Below are 25850 nucleotides of genomic sequence, written 5' to 3'. Positions count from 1 at the left end.
TGGTAATATTATCGTTTTTCCCATTATTATTTATTACTCTATTTATTATTTTTATTACTTATCGTTTTACTATTATTATTATTTTTATTATATTATTATTTCTTCTGGACATTATTACTTCGACGCATCCCGTTACGACTTTTGCTCGTCTCGTCACGTCGTGTCACGTCGCTTTTTATTACGCGACGATATCACGCTGCAATAGTTCTTACACGTTTATGATACCGATACCTATTTACACGTGTCTACGTTGTCTACGACAAATCGGATAGATTCGCTCATACCTCAGGCAACCACGATCCAAAATTCATCAAGTATGAAATTTATTTATAAAGCTCGAGTGAGGAAAATTGGTTTGATAAATTGGACAATGCAACAATTCTGAAACGATAAAATTGTCTGCCTTTTTTATCATTTTCTGATGTCAATTTCCTTTAACATTTAGTACTTTTTACGAACTTTCACATGACTACTAATTTTATTATTAGAAAATCAATGTGTGATTCCATTTGCTTTGACATCTTGTGAAAAAGTCCACGAATTTGCTTTATAAGTATAAAATAAATTATATTTTTTAAATAAATTAAATTTTTATAGATCTTAAGGACTTGATAGATTTCGATTTCAGATGTCACATTTATACTTGATTCATTCAATTACGCGTTTGCACGTGCAGCAAAATCAATGAGATAACGTTGCCGATCATGCTATGCATCCGGCCGATTTGAAGCGATAGTGTGTTTATGTGTTTGTGTGTCAATCGTGCATAGGCCTGAGTCAAGATTTAACGTAAACCGTTCATTTCGTGCGAACGTTACGCTTTCTCTCGACAAAATCTCTTTCTTCCTCTTTCTCTCACGTTATTTATTTATTTATTTATTTATTTTTTTACCGCGACGCGTCCGATATAACTTCGCGATTTACCCCATTTCTTGCATTCGAGTATATCACGGGGGCACAAGTAAGTTTCTATACCTTCACGCGTATGTATGTTGTGTATGTATGTGTGTTATTTTTTCTTTGTATACATATAAAAAAGCTGTATCGACAGTTCCACTTGAGTTTACGATCGTTCTCGCGCGTTACGTTACGATATTTTATCTACATTTACCATTAAGAGTTCGAGTAGCTATATTTACAATTGCTTGTTTCGCATCTAGTACACCAAATTTGCGCCTTGTTAAAAATATCTGCTGTATATCTGCTCTCCTTTGTCTCTTTCTCTCTCTCTCAATCTCTCTCTCTCGTTCTCTCTTAATCTCTCTCTCGCTTTTCCTACGACGTCTCGCGACACGATCTACGGCGACGTCCACGGATAGTTTGTTCAGACATATCCACCCTCGGGAGGATATCCCCCGATCAGAGATGCGAGGTGAGAGCATCCCGAACAGACTGTCAAATAACTAGACGTTCGGAGAACGTCAGCGTATTTTTTGTATTGAAAAATTATCCTCTCGCCCCGCATCTTCCGATTTCGACGCGGCAACCTCGAGATATCTCGCTCCCGCGTGCGTGCTTACGCGTGTCTTGTAGACCCTGTTGAATGACATCAGCTCGAATAATCGACCGACGATCCGAAAAAGTCCAAGACACTCCATACTCCCTCCTTTTCACGAAAACACTACCGGATTTCGTCGCGGACGGCACTTTGAAAGTTCACGCACGTAATTTCGTCTCTATTCTCCACGCGTCGATTTTCATCACCTCTCTCTTCTCTTTCTCCTTCCCTCTCGTGTCTCTTCGTCTTCTCTATAAACTAATCACCATGTGTAACAAGCTTTATATTCTTCATTTCGTTAATAATGCGACTAGCTTAATTTTGACACTTCGCGATCCGTTCCCATACCCGCCGTTTTCGCACGTACGATTACTCGATCTAGGAATCTATGACAGATCGCGATCGCGTGGACGCGCTTATGGCACATCGACGGGGTAGGTTGCTCCGGACACGGGACGCATCCGTGGTCGCTCGTGGTAGATCATTGCGTTTCGACGACGAGCGTAGGGAGAGAAGAGGTCGAGAAGAGAATCGAGGAGAGAAAGGGAGCGACGTCATATTTTAACGCAAGTACGCGGTGGTAGGATTTTCTATCAACGCGTTGCTCCGTTTCTCTCCCATTCCATCGTACTCGCTTCTCATATTCACGCGCGAATCAAGTCCCAAGCGATACTTTGAACTCGCGTCGTGGTGTCCTCGAATCACGAATCGTGTCTGTGAGTCCTGTTGCGCCTGTTGCCGCTCTTCCGCCTCTTCCTCTTGGTGTCGCGGGTGAACGCGACGTTACCAGGATCGTCGGCGAGCTGGGGATACCTGTGCACGCTGTGGATGTCGACGCCTTCATAACCGTCGACCGTGCCGCGGCTCATGAGCTCGTCCTTCTCCTCCTTCGACCAGTCGCCTCTACCCTGGAAACCGGCCATCACCAATTGTTTTTCAATTTCCCAAGCTCTCTCGACAGCTCGCTTGTGCGCGTGCTTCAGAATACGGTGCCGCTCCTGCTCGGGATCGGCTCCGTATTTAATCACCACAGCCGCGTCTGGATTGTGAAGCCTCAATTCCTTCCACGTGCCCGCGCCGTGCTCGGTCGTTTCGTGCGTGGACACATTGAACATACTACCGAGCCGATGGAGTTCTTCCATATCATCACGGATCTTCAACGCATTGTCCTTGACGAAGTAGAAAACATCCTGATCGTGCACGCTGAAGTGCAATGGCAGGAAGTACGAATTGTTGAATACGGATGTCACCACGTCCTGCACTACACTGTTCACACCGTCCACCACGCTCACCAGAGCCCTACCGCCGACACGCGATACCAGGATACCCTCGCCGAAGACCGCTCGACGATGTGCCACTCGCGGCAACAGGTTCCGTGTCTTTGGTTCCAATTTCAACAATGGCTTAGGAACGAAACCCAGATCGGAAAACTTTTCCTGTACACGATTTACGATGCACTGCAGACCGGACATCACACCAAAGTCCGGAGTCAATTGCGGGGATGTGACAGTCGCGCTCGGTTGATACACCATGTGCTTCGTATATTCAGAACCGAGCATCATCGAGATATCGTAGCCGTACAGTTTTAGCCAACTTCCCAAATCCGTCATGTATTCAACATTCTGTTTAAAGTTAATCGGATCGTTATTGCGGAAGCGATAGATGAAAATGTCGGTTGGTGTAGTGAGTTCGTTGGCCATCTGCTCCCAAGCTGGTGTCATCCATTGACCGACAGTAGGATCGTAGAGTCTCTTGTTCAGATAGATTAACTTGGTGTTTGGATCGAAGAGACCTCCGTGGAAATCGATGGGCAGATAGAAGTCCGGATTGGTATCCTTAATGATCTTGCCGAACGGAGTGCGCCGCATCTCCTTGATGAGATTGCCATTGGTGTCGAAGAGAGCGAGAGGCGAGCCATTTTGGTCTGTCGCGACATAGAAACGCTGCTCGGACGTTTCTACGGTCATCAGGAAATCGCGGGAGTCATAGAGGAACCGGAAAGTCTTAGATGATTTCGGGAAGTGCACGTGCGTTATAAGATCCGGAGTCTTTGGATTCGCGTAGAAGAACTGAGTGATGTTCTCTCGGTCATCATTCATGGACACCAGTCGACCACGGTCGTCGTAGAAGTACCAGATTTGGAATTTCTTGTGCTCCGACGCGTGAATCAGCTGGCCGCGCGAGTTGTATCTAAACAAGAGAAAAAATATCGCATGTCATATATATCAGAATATTTTTCAATATTCTTCAGTTATTCGATATTCAGCAAAATAGCTTTTACCAAAATTTTCCTTCAAAAAGAATATTTTTGCAGTTTTACACAATTTTAGTTATTTTAATAAAAAAATATAAATATATTTTGTTTTATAAGTATATCTTAGGAAAGAAAAAAAATAAATCTTAATTTTATATCTTAAATTAATTAAGTAAAATTAGAAAACACATACCTGTACTTGTGCTCTCCGCGAATCACGACGAAGCCGCGTCCATCATACGAATTGAATTCGACGTCACCATACTGGACAACTCGATCGCCACTGTCGTAGCCCAAGACAATTTTCTCATTATGTTCGGTCACGCCGATCACATTACCGTTCTCATCGTATGCGTACTGCCAATTATTTTCCGTGTCTGCTACCTCCAATACGTGACCATCTGCGTTATATGTGATTTTCTCCATTCTGGACCACTCTTTCTTCTCCATCGACTCTTTTCCAATAGTGAGCTTCCTCATCTTGATGCGATTGCGATTATCATATTCGAGCTCCATACGGAACACATCGAACGACCGGATGTTCATCAACACGGTTTTAACGCGTCCGTGTTCGTCGTAATCCGTGACTGTGAAGAACTGTTTGCTACTATCTTGCATTACCGATCTATTGAAGAGATTTCTGTATATTCTGAGATCACCGACGCCTTCTAGTACTCCGAGATTTTGGTTGTACTTGAGACGAAGCTGAGGTAGCTGTTTACCATTGATATCGACCTCGATGCCGGATATGCGCGCGTTACCGTCATACTGATAACGATAATGAGCATTATCCATGCCGCTCTTGCTGCCAAACTTGATCTTTTCATCCTTCACGATACCAGCGTGATATTTATATTCGATGCGCATCTCGAAGTTTGGCTCGTTAATGTCAATGCTACGCACCAAACTAGTCGTTTCTTGATAGGTGTAATGTATTGAGGAGAGTCCTAAGGATAGAAGTTTATGATTAACAGATTGTGCCTCTAAAATTTGTAAAACATCTTTATGATGTTTGCAAATTGTTGAAATTAAGCATAAATGCGAATGAATATTTTTTTAAATTACACTTAGTAAAATGTAATTAAAAAATAAAGATAAAATAGATATTATTTTAGCAGATATCAGAAAGAGTTACTTACCAGCGAGTGTAGTTTCGAGTTTTCCAGCGTGATCATAGACGTAAGCAACCTTTCCGCTTTGATGAGGATATACCTTGGCAAGAATCTGACCGTCATCGTTGTAAAGGATCTCGTAAGGATGTCTATTCATCGGCGAATAGTATTGATATTTATAAAATCCAAGAGAAGTTTGAAGAGAGAACGTATGAATGTGTCCTCTTGGTGTAGTCAACGACTGTAACGCTCCCGCTTCGTCATATTGAAGAAGATAATCGCTTCCACGCGGCGTAGTGACTTTCAGAGGTAGGATGCTGAACATATCCTTAAAAGCGTATACCATTGACGTGCCATCGCTGTATTTGATTTCATATAGCCGACCTGATCTATCGAAGCCATAGGTTTCGCTAATGTCACCCCACGTCCAGCTTGTCAGTCTGCTGAATCGATCATATTCCAACTCGACGCCAGCAAAGATACCATTCCTTGGTCCCCATTTGACCGGCCTAGCCGTTCTGTCGTACGTGACATTTAGCAATTCTACCCGATCGTCCATGAATACGGCCACAGTATTCGTCTCTCTATCATACTCGAGAGACAGCAGGATTTCACCGTTGACACGAAGCTTCCTACCGACCTGAGCGATTGCTTTCGAGTTGCCGCGATTCTTATTTCCTTGAACCTTCCGGAGGAAGTATCGCCATTCGAAGCGATTAGCCAAATCCCCGGCGATCTCCGTTCTCTGTTTAGCTGGTACAGGATAACTTTCGCCCAGTAGAGGTTCGAGCTCTGCCAGGATCGAGTATGGCATTGAGTCAGTACTAACAGTATGAGCCCATGGTGTTACTCTTCCAACTGAACCATCGGCGAGAACTGTCGTCCTCTGTTCGGCTTCTCCGATCTTCGTGACGACGGACGATCCTTTAATCAACATTGAGATAGGCTTCCTGTTGTTCTGTCCGACTTTTACCACAGCACCTTTCAGACTGAGATCAAACGTTAAGCTGATTACCTTGCCTGTGGGAGTCACCGCACTTGTCAATCTACCGAACTCATCGTAATTGTAAACATAGCTACGTCCAGTACTGTCAAGCTTTGTCTTCAGTAAGCCCGTTGGTCCGTGATAATCAAAAGTAACATTGTAATCGTCGGGCGTGCTCAATTCGTGCAGCATCTTCATCCTGGACATTCTCAATCTGCATTTTTGTCCCTTTGTGTTCTCAATTGAATTGACTTGACTGCTATAATCTCTGAGCAAGAAAACCTTGTTACCAGCTGCGTCCGTCACTGTGCTGAGCTTACCATTGCTGGTGTTGACATTGTAGGTAAACTGATACACGATCTCACCAGTGAGAATGTTCCTCGTGGAAATGTGTTGGCCGAATCGGTTGAACACGTAGATCTCTTGTGTATCGGGTGCATAAATTTCGTATTCTCGCGCACCGCTTGCGTCAGGAATACTTGCTGTTACCGAGCGAATACGGTAATTGGCTTGGTCGCCGATGTGTACCACTCCATCGGGAGAAACCGCCACAGCCGATATGGTGTTAAATTTAGAAGTGGATGCCAGATAATGATCGGCCTCGAAGCAGTCACAGCCACGCTCCAGGCAGTTGCACTTGGATTCGGCGCCGGCGTATGGCGATATTTTGCCGTCGGTGCCGATCACGCGAACACGGTTGATCCTCTGTGAGTCGCTTTCGGCGATGTAGAGATCACCCGAGGGACCGAACGCGACACTCTGCGGCATCACGAGGGTGGCGTGAGTCGCGAGTTCCGTGTCAAACGAGGCTGAAGGCGAGGCGCAGTGAAGTGGACGGCCAGCGACGACTTTGACACGACCGTCTGGCGCCAGTTGGAGGACCATGTGATCGTCAATCATATGCAGCGAGTTGTCCAGAGGATTGATTGCCAATTCGGTTGGCCAACGAAGATGAACTTCCTCGACATTCAATGTGCCTTCGCAGGGTATAGGCTTCCAATGCGATTTATGCATGTGATTGCCGATCACGGTGGTGATGATACCGTCTCTGTCAACCATTCGGATGTTCGTGCCATCAGCGAAGTACAGAACGTTGTCTGCAGAAACAGCGACGCCTTTGGGATAAGCGAGTTTGGCATCTCGTGCGAGAGCACCATCGCCACAATGAGCTTCGTCACCAGGAAGACAACGTTCGCCGGAACCAACTACTGTCTCCCAATTACGATCAGGATCTGTATAGTCATTGGTGTCGCGAACGCGGATGATCTGATGAGATTCTGGATCCGATATGTAGAGAACGCCGTCCAGGGGACTCAGAGCGATGTGATAACGATATGATACTCTAGTTGCGCTAAAGAAAAAATTAAAATAAAATGTTAAAGAATGACAGAAAGAGTCAAAAGAGTTATAAAGAATTATCACTTAAGTAGAATACGTACTTTAGTCTGACCACAGTTCTAACTGTTCCATCGACGAGAATCTTCCTGACTAGATTGAAATCACCAACAAAGATGGCGCCGTCCGCAGCGGTGGCAAGAGCAACAGGCGCTAAGAGACGCTGTTTAGAAGCTTGCCCGTCGCAGTCATAGCATTCCAACGGTCTTTGATGACCGTCTCCCATCGTGGTGAGAATGACTCTCGGCTTGTGCTTCAGATAAATATTCGAGCCATCTCCTTTTTGTAAGATACCCTCATGGAAGTTATACCTGTGATGAATATCTAGATTCCAACCACCAACTTCCGAAATAGACATATCGTGACCGCTCAATTTCGTCGTCTGCACGTCCCAGATGATGTCCTTGCAGTCGCTATATTCATAGCCAACTTTGACCATGGCAGTTGTCACTCCGTAGACGCGTTGCCGATAAACGTTCAAGCGGTTCCAAGCGTAAGTGAATTTGATCACGGGATCAGCCTCAAAAATCTTCTCAAAGAGTATACCCTCGATTGTGATCCTCAAGTGTATCAGATTCAACGTTGGCGGAATGACTTCCGGAGTCAGCTGTAGTTGTATGGTGGAGAGGTAACCGGCCGCTCGAGAACTATGATATACTAAATTCAGGCCTGTCCCGGGTATTTGTAAGCTTTCTTGTATGACTTGCGACTCCGCCAATATAGCACTTTTGTCCGGACAGGCACCTTGGAATCCGTGTTTCCAGGTCGCCAGGACGACTGGCTTCATGAGATCATAATCGTGAGCCGCGCACGCATGCGGAACATGTATAGGTGGCTTTTCCTCGGCAGTGCTCATAATGATTTTGTCGATAATAACGACCTAAAGTGAAACAAATGATACCTTCATTATCTTGTCTTTAATCGTAAAATGGATGTTAAGAGTTCTTGGGACACGCGCTAAATTATGTTATGAGAAAATCAGGCTCACCTCGTTCCAAGGCACGAAGACAATATGGCTTTGTGGTTTGAATGGCGATCTGCCGAATTGTAAAGTTACGGCACCACCACCGTTTACCAATAGATCAAACCAACCGTCATCTCTTGTGAGGGTGAAGCCTTCTAGCGTTGTGCTGGTGCTGACCCGCACTCCCATCAATCCCATGCCAAGGTGTGTGACAACGCGACCACGTATGACGGCCGATCGGCTGTTAGACAACGACCGTGTTAATCGCAGAAAGCTCGCGAGCGAGTAAATAGTTCAAAATCATTTCTTTATATGCTTCGTCGTACACTACCAACAAAGCAATCGCTATTCTCTAAGCTAATCTCAATCTACTACGTTATACTCTGTTCATACTTTTCAGATAATCTCCTCTTTGGAGTAAACACCGACGAGAAGACACTGTCACTTGATAACGCCTAATGAGGGGTCTGACTTCAACTTTTCGTTAAGAAAAGATAAGACTTGTCTGATAGATGAATTAAACGTGTCTTTTGTTTTGTGGATTTGTAAATAATAACAGTGATGAGCAGAATTTATACTATTAATAGAAAACTGGGAATATCTTTTTTTTTACTGTTAGTAAAAAATTAGGAATGTATATATATATATTTTTTTTTCTTTTCAATTATACGTTATAAATTGTAAATCTGTTAAAATAAAGTAACGTGATAAAGTATAGGTGCAGAAGATCCTTGGTTGTTCTTGCTTCAGACGCAAATGTTTTTAAGAATAGATCCTTAAGATTGATCCATAAGTTCGATATTTGTGATGGGGAGAATTGCTATAATTAAACGCAAAGTGCGCTCTTCACGGACGTTTAAAAAGACAGGGGCAATCAAGGGTAAATTAGCACTAAAGGATTTGCGTCCATTTATACAGGTGACAGAATCCTTTCGCCAGCTAATAAATATCTCAATATCGGCGTTAATCGCCAGTCACGTATATTAAATATTCAACGCAATGTATTTTCGTCAATTCTGCTTCTCAGTGCTAAAGAGGAACTATTCGAGTCTTTGATTATCTGCTGCTCGAATATCGGCGAACTAACTGATCGGTGCATTTCTCTCTCTTTTTTTTTTCATTTTAACGTTTCGGATAATTTTCTCGGATCTCTCTGTTAGACTGTAGTTGCCTGTAGTTTATTAAATAAGCAATGGGGAATACAGTCAGAACTTTTAACAGTCGTGCCTCTTTGGCACTGGAGCATAATGGTCGAGGATAAGTCACTACTTATATAAGTACAGTCAATATATACATATATAAATATACACATATATGTATATATATTTATATTTATATACACAAATAACACAAAGTTGGAAGCTCAACGTAAAAGGCACGAAACACAACGTAGGAATCAAAAGGTAACTGAACCATGCAACACGAGAATGTGTTCAACAATAATGGAGGACGAAGTGCGAGCTCGAACGATCGTGGAATGTGTTCCAACTGTCAAGATGGAAATTCTTAGATCGTATACTACGTGAACCGCGCATTTCGTTGATTTTCTGTAGTATCCTGTTGTCTCCAAGTCAATGAAAGAACATAGATATTATCAGTATAAGCGAGAATAATAGTCTTTCCTAATACTTATAATTCCTGATATCCAAATTCTTTTATCATCCTGGAAACAATTGATATTCTAAATGCGAGGTGCAGATGTACATGATCCAAGGAGACCTGATGAGATTCAGCAATCTCAAATCAAATCGAAAGAGATCAGGCTTCTCAAGCGCAGTCGAACGCACACACGCACGGCTCGTCGCGATCAAGATGCAGGATGTATTTATGTACAGATACGTGAGAGATACCAAATGCACGAATATTATCAAACAGCAGCAGGTTCTTTTATAACCGCTACGATGGATCTTATTACGGATCCTCGTTCATTTAAGTCGAGCTTTATCGACGTCTGGTTTTCTTACCTTGTGTTGAAGTGATTCCAGAACATACTGACCGGGCAGCACGGATAAAACAGAGCCGAGTTAAAATGATGCGATTAAAGGCGAAAATAGGAAGAGGAGAGTGCAGGATCGAGGACATAGCTCGGGAGAGAAAAAGAGAGAAAAAAATATCAAAGGATTTCAAGAGGCGAGGGATAAAAATATAGAAGAGTCTGAGGAAAACTTTCCGCTTTTACGAAGAATTTCGATACGTCGCGTCTCCGGATTACTAGAATTTGCTGGTCCCTTCCAATAGACCCGACGCGTCGGGGAGAAAAAACTGTCCGGTTATTGTATCCCCTTCCCACCCCCTTAGCCGGCATGATGAGCGAAAAGCTCGAGGCTTAAACATGGACTCACACATTCACGCAAGCTCCACTCGGACGGACATGAGAAAGAGAGAAAGAGAAAGTATCGAAAGAACAGGGGTTGGATTGATATACCGATAGATAGATCGTAAGGGACTGCGATAAAGATCGGGGTAGACAGAAAAAGAGAAAGAAAGAGAGAAAGAGAAATATAGATGGAGACGAGAGAGGGCCAAGGGAAGAAGGGGGGATTTTAGTGCAGGGCACACGCTCGCGCACACGTACGTACAAAACATATGTAGAAAACTGTTGGGATGTGATTTCACACGGGTCACAACAACGCAGATATAATATATTGAAATCTATGTATATGCATCCTCGTGTCTGTTACCGTCGGTAATACATGTGTAGAGAGATGTACAAGGGTATGCGTGTATCTTGTAATATGCGCGTAGAGGCAGCTAAAGATTACCGGGTCCCTGCGAGAGAGAGCTGGGACCCTATTCTCTGTGTGCGCGCTTCTTCCCGTTTAGTTAAAAATAGAGATCGATCAGCTTTGTCCGACTAATCTTTCAACCGATTCGGCTCGAGTCAAAGGGACCGTATATTCGTATTATTAATAACCGTTAGGCGTCCCGTCGAGCATGCAACTTTCTCGACCTTCGCGATTCACGCTTTACACAGGCTTTCTCTCATGCACTTCCTTTGCCATACGGATCCTTTGCCTAATTTAAAATACATGTAATCTTAAATAATAATAATGCCGAGGCACTAATAGTTTCCGAACAGCAAGTTATTGAAAATCCGGGAAATTAGAAGCTTTAAGAAATTCAAATTAAATAATAAAATATTATTTCTTCGCGCGCGGGAATGCTTTTAGTGGACTTTATGTCCATCGAAATTTTATTTGAGACTTAATTTTAATAAAAAATTCTTGAAAACTAACGTCCAATAAAATTTGTGCCGAAAAAAGAATTAATTTCGTATTTTGTTCATATATATGTGAAAGAAAATATGGTAAATTTGTAACACCCTGTATAGCGTCAATAGTAAACGTGTTCCTATTTAATGCTGCCATTTTCTCATAATCACGCACATGTGTTGAGATATTCCTATTTCATTACTTTACTCAGAGACACGCAGACTGTAGACGCAACATCGACATCGGGACGGACAATTTTCGCTAACGATTTCAACGCGCTGACGACGAGGACCATGACGACGACATTGGTCGCAAGGATGAGAGGGGAAAGTCTCGTGACGATTGACGGCAAACTTACCTCTCGTTGAAGGTCTCCTGACGAGCGTAGTTCTGCAGACTGCCCTCGTCGATTAGGAACTTCATTCTCTCGAAGAAGGATGCGGTGATAGCGGGTGGTTGTTTCCGTAGTAATATATCGATTGGCTTAGGAGCTGAAACGCACAGCTGGCTGCCATGGCATATGTGATTGGAGCAACATTCTGGATCGGCGCAATCAATGAGACCATCTAGAAGATACATCATTTTCCATTAAAGTCCAAAGAAGAAATATTGACAGCTTCGGATAGTTGCATCATTTTGAAAAAAAAGTCTAAAAATAAATACTTTGAATATAAGGACTGAGTTTTCAGTTTCAGTTTCTATGCCATTTTATTCTTAGTTTATTTTTTTATTGTGTAACTTTGAAATTAAATGGATTATATCTATGAAATATTGTGAAATACATGAATAATGATTCAATTTCTCTTTTTATATTAATGTAAAAAAAAATAACGATATTTATATGCTATACCTTTATCGTTGTCTCGTCCGTCGCTACAATTTTGTTCTAAGAGTACGCTGCAGTCCTTGCCGTCCCAACCATTATAGCACTGACACTCCCACTGAGCGTCGTTCGACACTCTGCACTGTCCGTGGCCGGAACAGGAATTCGGACAGCCCTCCATCGTGCAATGTTTTCCGTTCCATCCGGTGACGCATAGACACGTGCCATTCTTGCATTGTCCATGCTCGTTGCAGCGAGGATCGCATTGCTTCAGATTGCACAGCTCACCGGACCAGCCTGGTAAGCAGTCGCAGGCGTTGTCCACGCAATGTCCGTGAGGGCCGCAATCAAGATCGCACAGTTCTGAAACACGGTGAAGCGAGAGAGGTTTTGAAAACAACAGTTCGAAGTACTCGAGAATATGGAAGTGTGTTAGTCTCGAAGCAAACACTCAGAAGCAAAGCGATGATCGTCCGACAAATAAACGAAACTATGAAAAAGGGATCTAGAAAAATGGACAGTTAATTGAAAGTGTCTTAAAATTTACTTCGTAAATATTCTGCCATTACCCAGAAACCTGGAAACATAGGAATCGTCAATTCGCTGAAAGTATGAATGTACAATCAATATTTTTAAGTCACATATCGCGGTTATTTTATTGATTTTAAATGTTATAGATCAACACAGATATCCTTGTCAATAACACTAATTTTGATGTATCAACTATAGTTTCTAAAATGAATTTAAAAGCACACGATAAATATCAAAGGATAAAACCAATTATTTAAACGCTAAAAGATATTTACCTAAAAAAAAAAACTAATGGCAAAGATAAAATGTTCGAAGTACTCTAAAAGTTAGCTAACAATAATTTTGTTATTTTTAATTCCTATTTATTCCTATCTTTTACAGATTTAAATAACTTCTGCATTTTTGAGCTAAAAATGATATATTCATGAGTGAGTTATTACAATTATTGTATAACATTTTATTTCTTGTTCGATGTATAATAATTTTATAAAATATAAGTAAGTTCACATTTATTCGTTCACTCACCTTTCGAGCAATCATCACCGGACCACATAGGCTCGCAGACGCATGTCTGAGTCTCCAAATCGAAATTCCCGTGGCCGCTGCAGTCCGGCAGGCATTGCAGTGCCTCCTTATCCATTTGACTGCAATCAGCACCTTTCCAGCCCTTTTTACAGATGCATGTACCCTCAGCGCAGAAACCGTGACCTGAGCAAGTCGGATGTGGACAGTCGACTTCCTCGCAGTATTTCCCCTTGTAGCCGCGTACACAGTTGCATTTGCCGTTGGTGCAATGACCGTGGCCGTTGCAGTCGGGTACTTCGCACTCGTCGTGTCGCAGGGAGCACTCCTTGCCCTTCCAACCGGGGTTGCATTGGCACTCGCCGTTTATGTACTCGCCTAAATCGGGACGACGAGATTATTTGTTGACGAGAACGAGAATTATTTACGCGCACAAGACTCGTGAAATTGATTTCGTATGAAAACTTTTAACGATTAAAGTTCGACGCAACGCAATTGTTGTAACTGACTGACATCATAAATATTTGTATTTCAATTAGACCTAGAGATTACAAAAGTGCATTGCTGTATTTTTCTCTTAAAAATGAAGTTATTATATTTTATTCACAGCAAATAAACATAGCTGCATATCGCTTCACAAGTGCACTGAGGGAGAAACTGGTATACCAAACACCAGGAAATTAACATGTATCGCGAGTATTTGCAAAAGTGCAATACTGAAACGAGTGAAACGTAATCGGCTTTGATTTCTATTTAAAAGAAATCAATAAACGAAGCCGCGCGGACTTGGTTTTTTTAATCGGTTAAAAACCTACCAATCGTTATTTCTTTCTATTTCAATAGGATTTTAATCAAACCCGTAACCAATAACCGATTTTTGAAGTTTATTAAAATTCCAATACGGATTTCAATTTAATATTATTTTAACCAAACGGTTGAATCCTATTATCGCAGAGATTTCTCAATATTTTTATAGTAATAATTTCATATAATACTACATATGCACAAAGTAAATAGAAATTGTAAAACCGACATAATTACCGGTTAATTTTTGACCGAGATATCTTTCGCCGGTAGACAAGCTCACCTCTTTGACTGCAGAGAACAGGACAGACGCTCTCGCTGCAGTCTTCACCACCAAAACCAGGCTTGCACTGGCAATGACCTAGAAGACACTCGCCCTTGCCACTGCAACCATTTGGACAGTTATGCGTCATATCCTCGGCGATTACAGCGATGAATGACACTTCATGAGGATCTCCGTCGTCATTATAGAGCGAAAGAAACCAATGTCCCGGCTCCATATATTTGGTTACCTCTTTCTTAATCGAGGGCTGTAAAAGTTATTAAAAATTATAATTAAACTGTCACGTTTAATATAATTGCGTATACATTTTGATCGTCGCGTCGTACAGGAAGAAAATAAAAAAAGAAAAAAATTCTCTATCCGAGATTATCGGCATATTATGCAAGAAAGAGAAATAAAAATGGATCAGCGGCACATACAATAACACTAACATGGGACGCCCTGGTAGTCCGAGCCTTAAAACCGCTGAGAACTTCCAGTAAGTCGTACTGTGTGTGCGTAGGCAGCGCGTTCCTCCTCGCATACACGCCGATACTTGCACCACGCGGAATGTTGTAGTCGAAGCGGACATAAGCGGCTTCTGATTGGTAAAACTGCATGTTCCAGTAACCGTACGGTGGTATCTCTTTGCTGAGTTTCTGACCTAAACCGACCTGAGCGAAGGTCGTTCCGTCGGGCGGGAAGGACCTCGCCGGGAACGTTCGCGCACCTGTAGATACGAATCGCAATCAGAAGTGATACAGGATTGAGTAGTTCGAGTTTCCGTTGGATAATGTAAATCGAGATCGTCATTAGTAATTTTAGTATAATTAATTACGTTATCCATGTCAAAAAATGATTGTCTACTGACTAATGACTGTAATATGTATTATATAAAACAGGTTGGCTTTAAAAGGGAAAGAACAAAATTGACATTAAGTTATACAGCCTCAATATTACATTATCCGACAGATGTGAGAAGTCACTTTTGAAAGTAAAATATTCTGCGGTCTAGGCATGGATGCTTATGCATGTCAGCATTTCATGAGCGTTACATTTTTCGTTTCTATTTCATTTTTAAATATAAACTACCGATTTATTTTAGTGTCAGTTATTTTATATTAATGGAATAAAAACGATTTTTTTTTCGAAAATAATACATTCTCTTGCATCGCATAGCTGTTGCAATTACACGCCAACAGCTAATCGCCAACAGTTAATTAATCGGGACACTCCGTGCAGGAATTGACTGTGGAATACATAATAGTGATTTAAAACTACGTTACTGTTATAATCTACACAAATTAAACTACCCACTACCATCACAAACGTTACAATGTCTACAACAGTACAGGCAAATTAACATATAATAAAATAAACTCGCGTTTGACCAGTCCACGAGTAAACGAAAAGCAAAGAAGTGAGCATCAGCATCAGCGAAGACGAAAAAAGTAGAAAGTAGAGATGTTGGAAGAGAATAAAAGAAGTTAGAAAGAAAAGATTAAACAGAGAAAAAGAGAAGAAACGAGGCCTCACCTTCAAGAATAAGTATAGTGGGTTCTGGAGGTAGCGGAGTGCTCCCAGAGCAAGACCACGCATCAGTGCTTACTTCCGGCTCGTAAGTCGACACGGAGGTCTCGTTGGTTGACTCACCACTCTCAGCGGTGTCTGTCGAGGAAGGATAATAGTCTTCGGTGGTGGAGGTAGCGTCAGATCTTACCAAATCTTTGTTGGATAATTCGCCGTCCCTTTTATCCGTCAGTCTTTCCCCCGGCTCCTCGGGGGAATTCTCGGCTAACAGAGTGGAGTTAACGCTCTCGAGCTCCTGCTCGAAATCGTCGTCGTCGATCGCTGAAAAGTTGTCCCACTCGTCAGAAGATGAACCCATGCAGGGGCAGGAGCACTCGCACTCGCCGCCAGCCCAGATCGGCGCCGGTGGCGAGGCAGGTGGCTGCGGCGGTGGCGGTAATCGCGTATCGACCGCGTCAATCGATTTATTGTCGTTAGCAGGGATTTTTTTCATGCTTGCTGCGGATGGCTCTGATAGTCGCTCGGCCGTGCGCATCTGCGCCTGATCGACGTTAATCCCAGATGAATGGCTAATCGCGCCGCTTTCCGTTGGTACCGACACTGACAGGACGTAAAGCGGCTTCGAGGAAACGGCGGACGAATCCTCGGTGGCGATCGTTACGTTTATGAGCACTCGATGCGATGACGATGAAAATGAGGACGATGGCTGTAAAGGATCGCGATACACGGGTACCTCTACGATCTGAACCCGCTGCATCACAGGAGGGTCAGACCGAGAAGGGAACCTAGGTGATGCGTTGCCCAATGAATCATGCATCGTTTCATGCAGGGTGTCTGTTGGAGGAGAGTTATAATTAGTCTTGATCGATGGAGAATTTTCAACAGATTCGTCAGCGGTGGACGCCTCGTGGAACTGCTTTTTAAACTTTCGAAGAAACTCTTCGTCGTTTTTTTCTCTCTCGATGATCCGTACATTGTCTTTATTCCATTCCTGTCGAAGAGCGGCGTTCATCTTTACGTCGTTCTTTAGAATCGGAATGGATTCGGGTGATTTAGCAGGGAGTTCCGCTTTTGCGGTTTCAACGGGTTGCTTCTTGTCCTGGAGGTCGACGATCTCTATGTCGTCCTGCCCGTAGCTGTAAATCGGCACAGGATAGTCTCGTTGCAGTTCCTCAGACTGTTCGGAAGTTTTAGCTAAATTGGATGAAGCTACAAATTCGGAAGACGCAAATTCTCTGGAGAGTTCCCGCATTTCTTTCACGATGTTGAACGACTCTGAATTTGTGATTATATTTGTCGAGTTACTGTTGTTTTTTTCAAAGATGGTCGATCTTTCATTTTCATCCGAGTTAATTTTCTCCTCAAACACATCGTCACGATCTTCGGCCTCCGCTACATCTTCAAACTTTTCAACATTCTCGTCCTTACTCGACAAAGTATTAAGCGCCATTTTATTATCTATAGTCATACTAGGCAAAATCGTGCTAGCATCTACTTTTTCCCGATTCATCTCTACGGGAACTAACTCTCCGCTTGAATCAGAATTACTTACGTTCGATTGTTGATCCTCTGATCCTAGCTCGTTCAAGCGTATCTCTGTTACGGTCGTTGGTTCTACAGTGCTATCGTCTATATTATCGCTGTAATCGACGGGGAAAATGTTACGGCCATTTTCCGCAGTTCCGCCGACTACTTGGCTGTAGTCACTGCTATCTGCGCCAAGTTTCGTAGACTCCGAGCCGGATGCAGACGTCGTAGTCTCGATGCCGCCACTGCTTTCGACAAAGTCCGAACTTTCGGACGTGCCGATGTTATCGATATCGCGGCCGAAATCCACGGAGTCATCGTGGCTAAGTTTCGTTACCGGGGCTTTCGACGCAACGTGTACGTTGCCATCGGCGGCCGCGAACTTTGGGATGTATTTCGCGGAAGTGTCTTGCGACGATCGCGAGGTCGTGCCGGACGTCTCGTTATGGGGCAATTGCCGAACAGAAGCTGACGCGAGAGAATTGCCAGAGCCGACAGAGACAGAGGACGAAGAGGCGAGATGGTCGACGGCGACAGTGGTATGAGTTGAATGATCGTGCGAGTAGTTAGTAGCGGTAGAAGAGACATTCACGACAAGCTGTATCACCCGCGAGGGAGCCGTCGATCCCGATGACTCCGGCGGCGCGTCCTTGGTAGCTTTGATCGAACGGTCGATGGCTCCTCTTACTGGACTTTGACCATCCACATGCTCCGGATCATGCACAACCTTACCAGAAGACTCCTTCTCATGCAACGGAACTGACCGCTGTCCGAACCCCGAGGTCTCCGCCTCAGCGACAGTGGTCAAGGACATCTCCTCGGGGTCACGAGAGGGTGATGGCGCGACAGTTTGGTGCAACGCATGCTCGTTAAACGTGTCTCTACGTTTGCGACTGTATACGACATCATCTAACAACATGCTATCCGACGTGCTAATACTACCTCCTGACGATGACTGCGGCCGCGTCCTGCCGCTCGACTGCGACGACGTCGATGTGGACGACGTGGACGTCTTATTCGCCTCGCCCGACGACGGCTTGGCGTCAGTGTTTTCGCCCACCAAGACTGAGCACGCCTTCGTGCCTTGGTACGACCAGTTCACTAAATGGGATGCTTAATAAGGGATCAATTAGAATTGGATGTAGTGTTAGTTTATTAAAGATTGCGCTATGTTATTTTTCACGATGTTACTTCAAAATTATATTTTGAAGGCAACGTAAAAATCTAAAAATTATTTAAAATACGTGTGATAGATAAAGTACTTTTGTGTGTTTGTAAAGTATTTTTTTTTAAATGTGGATCAAATCTGTTGTTCTCAAGAATAACGTATTTAAAAAAAAGGTGTTAAATTTTTACTTAAGTCACAAAAATTCAAATGCTAATCAGAGCCAACACTGGATATTTGTATGTGAATTAAAATTTTTTATTGAGTAACAAATTAATTAAATATTTCGACCTTTCGCTTTTATATCGTTTTTAATAATCAACAAAAACGATAATATTTATCCCGTTTCGATATAAATAGTTTAACGTTCTGACAAATGGTACATGAGACTGCAGATTCGATATAACACGGATTCAATTTGATTAAAAATTAACGAGTTTCCACTAGTATTTTTCAAGAAATTTATCAGTGTTGACACATTCACATATCTTATATATCTGAGCATAATTTGCTCTATTTTAATGTATTTGACTGCGACATTCTCTTCAATCTCGATGAAATAATTTCGAAATATTTTCGTTTTGTTAATTATTGAGAATGATCTAAAAACGAGGAGTCGAATGTGACGTCTATATGACTTGTTATTTAATAAAGAAATCGCACAGAAACACCTGAAGTTGGCCCTGGTTGGCATTTGTATGTACTTTTGTAATTTATACTTGCTAGAGCCTTTCATTATGTTTGTTTCTACTTAAAGTTACACATTCAATGTAAGACAGGTATTGCTTGTAGAGTAAAGAAAGATCGCTCGGAATGCAATATGCGAATAATTACCTGCGACGTAGGTTAATGCTGCAGTCAAGCAGAGCGAGAGCATAATTACTACTATAGCAATTAGTTTCCAGCTGCACCAATCGATTCCCTTGCGGAAATGACAGCGGATGCTTTGTCTCCTCATCGGGATCATCGACGGGGCGTGCCCGTAAGGTAAAGGTACTCTGAAAATCAATGAAGTTCGATTTGTAGCAACCGCATGTAAATTCCCATCACGATGAGAGTAGATCCGTCTAACATGCGCATTATCCGCTCATTAGCGGTCACGGATTAATCTTTATCCCATTGTTTTATCCGAAGACTTCGATAGCCATTCGTACTGAAACTCTGTTATAAGACATTGCATAATTTCTCAATGCGCCGCCGTTGTAATTAGAGGACCACCGCCAAGGAATTCGGCATCTCGGTACAATTTTCAGGCACGTTCAGCCGAACTCTCAGAGTTTCGGTACAGTATGGAGTTTCGGCACTCTCTTTCTCTCTCTCTCTCTCCCCCTCTGCCTCCCACCTTTCTCTTACTCTCCCTCGTGACGTTCGAGAAACTCGTAATGTATTCTCGCTCGTTACATACCCCCGTGGAAAAGCAGCAGCCCTCGAGTGTGTTTGTACTGAACATTGCCGCCGCCGCCGTTTCCAAGTAACTCACAAATGTCTAACCAAAATATTTAAACGCAACCGTCGGATTCTGAAGCGCAAGCGGGAAAACGCGTTTGCTTTCGTTGCACCGCGTGATAATGAAAAAAACGAGAACCAAGCGGCGTCTACCAGGCGTCCTTTCTCCCGCTGTTGATTCTACGCGGATTGGACGCGCATTTTTTTTCTATCGCGCAAACCAAATAAAAGCGGACGATTTGGAGTTTCCCCGAGTGAAACTTCCGGTCCCTGAATTCTCCATTTTACAGCCCGATGTCGAAATGTTTAACCGAATGTTTGACTTATTCGTTACAAAGTTTCAATATTGAAATATCCTACGTTTTCGAACGTTAAGCTCTTCGGTTTTATCACATTTACATTTTTAGGATATTTCGCTTTGTTTTGATTTTTGATAAAGATAAGTGAAATATTAATTTTATGCGAACAAAAAAGAATATCAAATCACGTCGGTTACTAGCTATCGACGTGTATTTCGCGTATGTTTGCTTCTGTAAAATGTCAAAAAAATTTTAAAATGTACGAATTCAATAAAAAAAGAAATTATATTATGCACTCAAATGCCGGATCGGCTGAGAATTAGCATTCGCTATTATCAAATTAGTTTTCTCATTTCGTGTTACTTCAATATCGTTCTATTCAATCTCTTAAAAATGACTCGTTCAACTTTCGAGCCGCGCGTTAATGCCATTTAACAAATTTGCATACCGTAAAAGCGAGGAAACTCGAATCTCCGTTGGCTCCAGGGGTAGCGCGTTATCAAATTCCATTCTCTTCTCTCTCTCTCTCTCTCTCTCTCTCTCTCTCTCTCTCTCTCTTCCCGCGGCCGAAAGAGAAGTTCGTTTACCGGCTTCGTAAACACGACGTGAATCTCGCAGCAGCACTCGTTTTGCAAGTTTCGGCGACGCGTTCCTCTATAGATCTGCGGCGAATGGTCCTCGTAAAGATTCGCAAAACCCGAAGATTTTCTACGGGCAAACGTCACGAGCGCAGGAGAGGTGCACGCTTTCTTGAGGTGCGACAATCCACGTTCAAACATTGTGCCGCGAGTCGACTGAATGGATGATTCATGAGGATCGTCTCGAGTAGCACGAAGAAAGAAGCGGAGAACCAGAAGTCGACCTTGTTTGCGTGTTATAGGTTCGATCATGCGTCGGTTTTCACAGAGAACACGAGTTTTCTCGGCCCCGTACCACGACGGAACGACGGTTCAATTCATTCTTGGGGACAACCACGCCGCATAGCAGAAGGAGGAACAAGTATTGTGCGGTAAACGGTCTTACCTGTCCATGTTGTTCTGCAGCTCCACTTTTATTGGACTGTTCCCCGTGGACTGATTCTTGTTGTTGTATTCATTCTTCGGTATCTCTGCAAAAGAGAAACGGAGGATGAAGACAGTTTGTTATATTCGCCGTCTGACAGATCGGCGAAATTTCTCGTGGGAAACAACGTAGGCGCCCCATCAAGTTTTTCCGCCGTCCAAAATGTAAATGCAATTCAGTGCGATGTAGTTTACATTTTACGTAATGCATACAAAATCGTATTATACAGGAAGCGTCATAATACACGCGGAAAATTGGAGGTAAGATAGCTTTTTCGACGAGTTTCGCCGTACTTTGTGCAAGGGGCATTATTCCTCAATTTTTATAGTTGCTCGTCCATGATTAGCCGTTTTATCAAGTTAACTGATTTACCGAGGTAAATGATATCGTTAGAGCCGCTAATAGACAGCACGCATTACGTTTTGACGTAGGCTCTCTATCGGTTTGACGGGGTTAAAAATCGCCTGCCGTCGGTCCGTCGTCGGGATAATCACGCCCCTCGCTTACGTTTACTCTCACGCGGCATTTCCGATTACGTGCGGAACGTATAATTATGGAGGAGAGCTCGAGCGCGGAGGTTTGGTGAGCGCGAGGCGTGGCCGGCCGTTAAATAAATTACGACAGTGTCGATTCTTCATTTTCAACGCGAGACTTTTCCCGGTGAACGACCAGACGCGATTCTTTGTGATGCCAGACGCGAACGTCTTTCTACTCGTGCCGTTTCCACACACACACACGTAAGACGCGAGGTAGGAGGAAAGGAGCGGCACAGCGGTCGCGGGGCTCCTGTTGAATCGATAAGTATATGATTCATCGCGGTTTTGGCTTGAATTTCAAGCAATCGCGGCTACGGCTTGTGCCGAAGGGAAGGAAGCCTGTAAATGCGTTCTCAGGTCTTAGAAAACTGTCGAACACAAGGCGGTCTTGTAAAACCGAAGAGAAATCATAGGAAAAAAGAAACCGCTGCTCAAAAAGAAGCTAATTTGGTAGTATAATACATTGAAAAATGTGACTTTTCCTTTTGTCGTCTTTTAAGGTCTCCGGAAGTTACGATCTTGAAAATTGAGGCCGGTACATCCTGTGAACTCGATTCCGTGTATATTCGATGGACGATCGTAAACGTCGTGACGACAGTACTGATGATTAGTGGTGAGTGGCGATGGTTTGAGGGATAATCACACCCTCGCAACAATATGCACGAGTGGTATTAACGCGTTAATCCTCAACCAAGAGAACCTCAAACACACAAGTTTTGGGGGCATGGAATAGCGGAGTAACACGAATTCTATTACGTCTCTCGTGATACTCTACTGAAATATTCGGGTTAATATTAGCTGTGATGAAATAGTTGGTGCGCAAAACACGCACTTCTACATTAATTTCCGTCCGCAAAAATGAGAAAGACGTGCAACATTCATGGACAGCGGAAAATATCGCGGAAAAAAAAAAATAAAAATTATATATTTAAATCTGGATATAATAACTGATAAAATAGAAATAAGCATGCTGAAATGTATTTACATTTGAAACAAGCTCTGAATTAATTTTGGAAGTTTAACTCGGTACGTTTCTCTCTCTCTCTCTCTCTCTCTCTCTCTCTGCCTATCCGCATGTCGAGATACGGTCGCACGCGGTAGCGCGGTGCGCATTTAAAACGCAGTGCTTCAGCGTTTTGAATATTAATGAGCCACTTTACACGTTTACGCGCGCAAGCGGCATTCGAGTTCGAGCTTTGTTGTTCTTGACACTTAGCTCGTCTGAAGCCCGCTTCACGGAACCCTTTTTCGGAACACGCTCGAAGTAACGGGCGAGGCAGAGCTTCGCTGCTTCAGCGCCCTTTGTCTTCTTACGGGGAGCTCGTCCAACTCTTAACATTCCCCCGCACCTTCGGGCATACCTTGGTGAACGGTAAAACGCGGGCGTGGGAAGAGAAGAGGGCCCGGCCGAAGCTGCTGACCCCACCACCGCTAATTGCAGGTGTTGCCGCTCCGGCCTCGAAATCCGGTGATTATGCCATTTAGGCAGATATCGATGATTACGGTGATTTCGGGGATACTCCGTTCTACCTGGAGGGTGTATTTCTCTCGTTTTTATTTTTCTTCAGGGTGCTTAAGCGCACGAGACGGCGACCCCCGTCGTCCGGAATCGAATTAAAGGAGAATATTCGCTAATCGGTGGTTCGTCGGCGAGAATTCATTCTAATTGGCGACCTGCCAGGTGATTTACCGCCGATGATGCGCTTGCAAGAGGCATCTTCACGCAAGGAATCGCTTTGACGAAGGGTTGAACGTGAGTACGCGTCAAATTGGAATTGTGTTGGTTGTGTCGAATCATTTAAGGGACCAGAATTCCGGTTGCATGATAATGTTAAGCTATACGTATCTATAAATTATAAGTCAAGAGCTGTAAGATGACTTTTCTCGAAGAATGTTAGAAGAAAATTTAGTAAAGACAAGCAAAAAATATCTAATATCACAAAGAATAAATTTTGCAAAAAAATTTTGATAAAGTATTTCGAAAATTAAACTGCTTTCCTTTTATTACATATTGTTGTAGTAAGAAGTTTTTTTAATAATATTCTGTGAATTTTTAAACGAAAGAGATTTATTGAGTGCACAAAAGTATAAGTAGCCAAATAATGTAATTGTTTAGTACATAAAAATGTTTTTCATAATTATAGTAAGACTAAATAAGCTTAGAGTAGATAGATAGACTTAAGCGAAAAAACGAGAGCAAATTCATCTATTGCGTGAGCAAGGTGATTTTTAGGAAGGAAGGTCTCGACTGTGGACTTGCATTATGCAGACGGCTATAAGCGTCAGGCGGTGTCATAACCGAGCAGTCAATAAGACGAAGGATCGTAAGGCTCATAAATCACCATTCGAGCTATCCCATGGATTTTAAGAAAACCTTTGAAATGATCCACGTTTGCTTTAGAAAAACATCAGGGTGCATCGAAGGAACAGTCAACCATGGCGCTCGACCATGGAATTTGAAAAATCTTTACGACGAGCCGAACAAGAGAAAAGAGCGTGTCACCGGGTGCCCGGGTATTTGTGCCGGACACTTCCCGAGTCGCCGAGTGGACCAGGGGAGACTTTATACGTAGAAAAGCTTAGGTTTCGCCGTTGTTTTCTCTGTAGTCGATACCACGCGTTGGTGGAGTACGTCGGAAAAATGTCGCCGCAAGGCGCCCTTTTCTTTCCACGAGTGTGCTCGGTGGTATGGCAAAGGACAAGTGAAACCGTCAAGGGACTTGTCCTTCATCTTCGTATATGGCTCGAATTTTGTCCATTGTTTTCCATATGGAAATCGATCACTGTCTCTTAAATTTCTTTAAAAATCAAGTAAATTAATCTTTACATACATATTGGGACATCGTGTCCTCCATATTTCTTTTGTTAAAAAAAAAACTAGGTGCATCGAGTAATTAATTATAACATTTATATATAATTTTTTTTAAATAGGTATAAAAAAATCTTCTCTATATTATTTAATGACGATTAACACGAAACACGAATGACCTACCTATCATATTAGTAAAGGACCGAAAAATCGCGTATACTAATAGTTAAATATAAATTATAAAATCGCGGCCAAAATAATTAAATCCAACGATTCGTGACTTTACAGTTTCAATGTTCGTGATTTTTATTGCTTTTTTATTATTGTACTTTATCTCGGATAGTTGCTATTATCTACTGCTGCTGAATAGTTTGTTATCTCTCTTTCATCATCTCTTTTTTCATCCTGATCCTGTTAGAAAGTTACCACCGGTATGCAGTGTTATTTCATGTTACGATCCTTTAAATTAGATTTGTAATTAATTTACCTATGCGGGCGTAAGTTTGAAGAACTCGCGAAAGACTAAGTTGGCAAGCCGACTCGTACCAATTCGCTCTCCGCAGACCAATCTGCGGCGACTAAATTTTGAGAATCGTTCGGCTTGTTAGAGTCAAGTTAGTCTCGAGGCTACTCCAACAAGTCCCGACTTTTATTTTGAACTTTTATTTCACGAGAAGCCGCGTTTTCTCACGCGCAACACGCGAGCAACCTCCGTTATCACGTGCCTTGCTTTCTCAAGATAAAGCGAAGGGAAACCTTCGGAATCTTTTGGTAAACAGAAAAAAAATTTTGGATAACGTCGTAGCGTGTGGCTTTCGAGCTAGATTCTTAAAAAAACTTGGAAGTGATAAGATGCGTCACGGAAGATAGTTTGAAAATTATCGACACTCTTCCTTTGGGTCGATCCCCTCATTGGTTACCACTGATTACAATGTATACCCTCGTCAAAGGTGTCACCCGCCATCGTCCTTTGCTAAGCCTTCTTTCGACGAGTTGGTGCAAATACCGCCGACATTATCGGGGGGATACACTCCACCAGGGACACCACAACAGGATACTTGCGCTCGCAAAAGCGCTTTTCTCTCCCCAACAAATATTTATCCGTATTTACGTT

General features: G+C 42.8%; 1 protein-coding gene across 1 annotated transcript in view; it reads right to left on the bottom strand.

The window, feature by feature from the left end:
* Positions 1-1095: 1095 nt before the first annotated feature.
* Positions 1096-25850, bottom strand: part of Ten-m (teneurin transmembrane protein Ten-m) — a 392191-nt gene continuing 367436 nt past the window's right edge. The window contains exons 4-16 of the mRNA XM_018503970.1: positions 21353-21437; positions 19419-19582; positions 15899-18532; positions 14803-15092; positions 14384-14630; positions 13300-13674; positions 12271-12606; positions 11779-11986; positions 8233-8449; positions 7289-8124; positions 4892-7200; positions 3946-4699; positions 1096-3688 (exon numbers count right to left, since the gene is read on the bottom strand). Of these exons, the coding sequence (XP_018359472.1) occupies positions 2200-3688; positions 3946-4699; positions 4892-7200; positions 7289-8124; positions 8233-8449; positions 11779-11986; positions 12271-12606; positions 13300-13674; positions 14384-14630; positions 14803-15092; positions 15899-18532; positions 19419-19582; positions 21353-21437 (9944 nt within the window). The 3' untranslated portion in view covers positions 1096-2199. The remainder of the gene's footprint in view (positions 3689-3945; positions 4700-4891; positions 7201-7288; positions 8125-8232; positions 8450-11778; positions 11987-12270; positions 12607-13299; positions 13675-14383; positions 14631-14802; positions 15093-15898; positions 18533-19418; positions 19583-21352; positions 21438-25850) is intronic.

Source organism: Trachymyrmex cornetzi, unplaced genomic scaffold, assembly GCF_001594075.2.
Source record: "Trachymyrmex cornetzi isolate Tcor2-1 unplaced genomic scaffold, Tcor1.1 scaffold16, whole genome shotgun sequence".
Classification (NCBI taxonomy): domain Eukaryota; kingdom Metazoa; phylum Arthropoda; class Insecta; order Hymenoptera; family Formicidae; genus Trachymyrmex; species Trachymyrmex cornetzi.
Note: the sequence above shows the minus strand (reverse complement) of the source record. Positions and strands in the feature narration are given on the sequence as shown.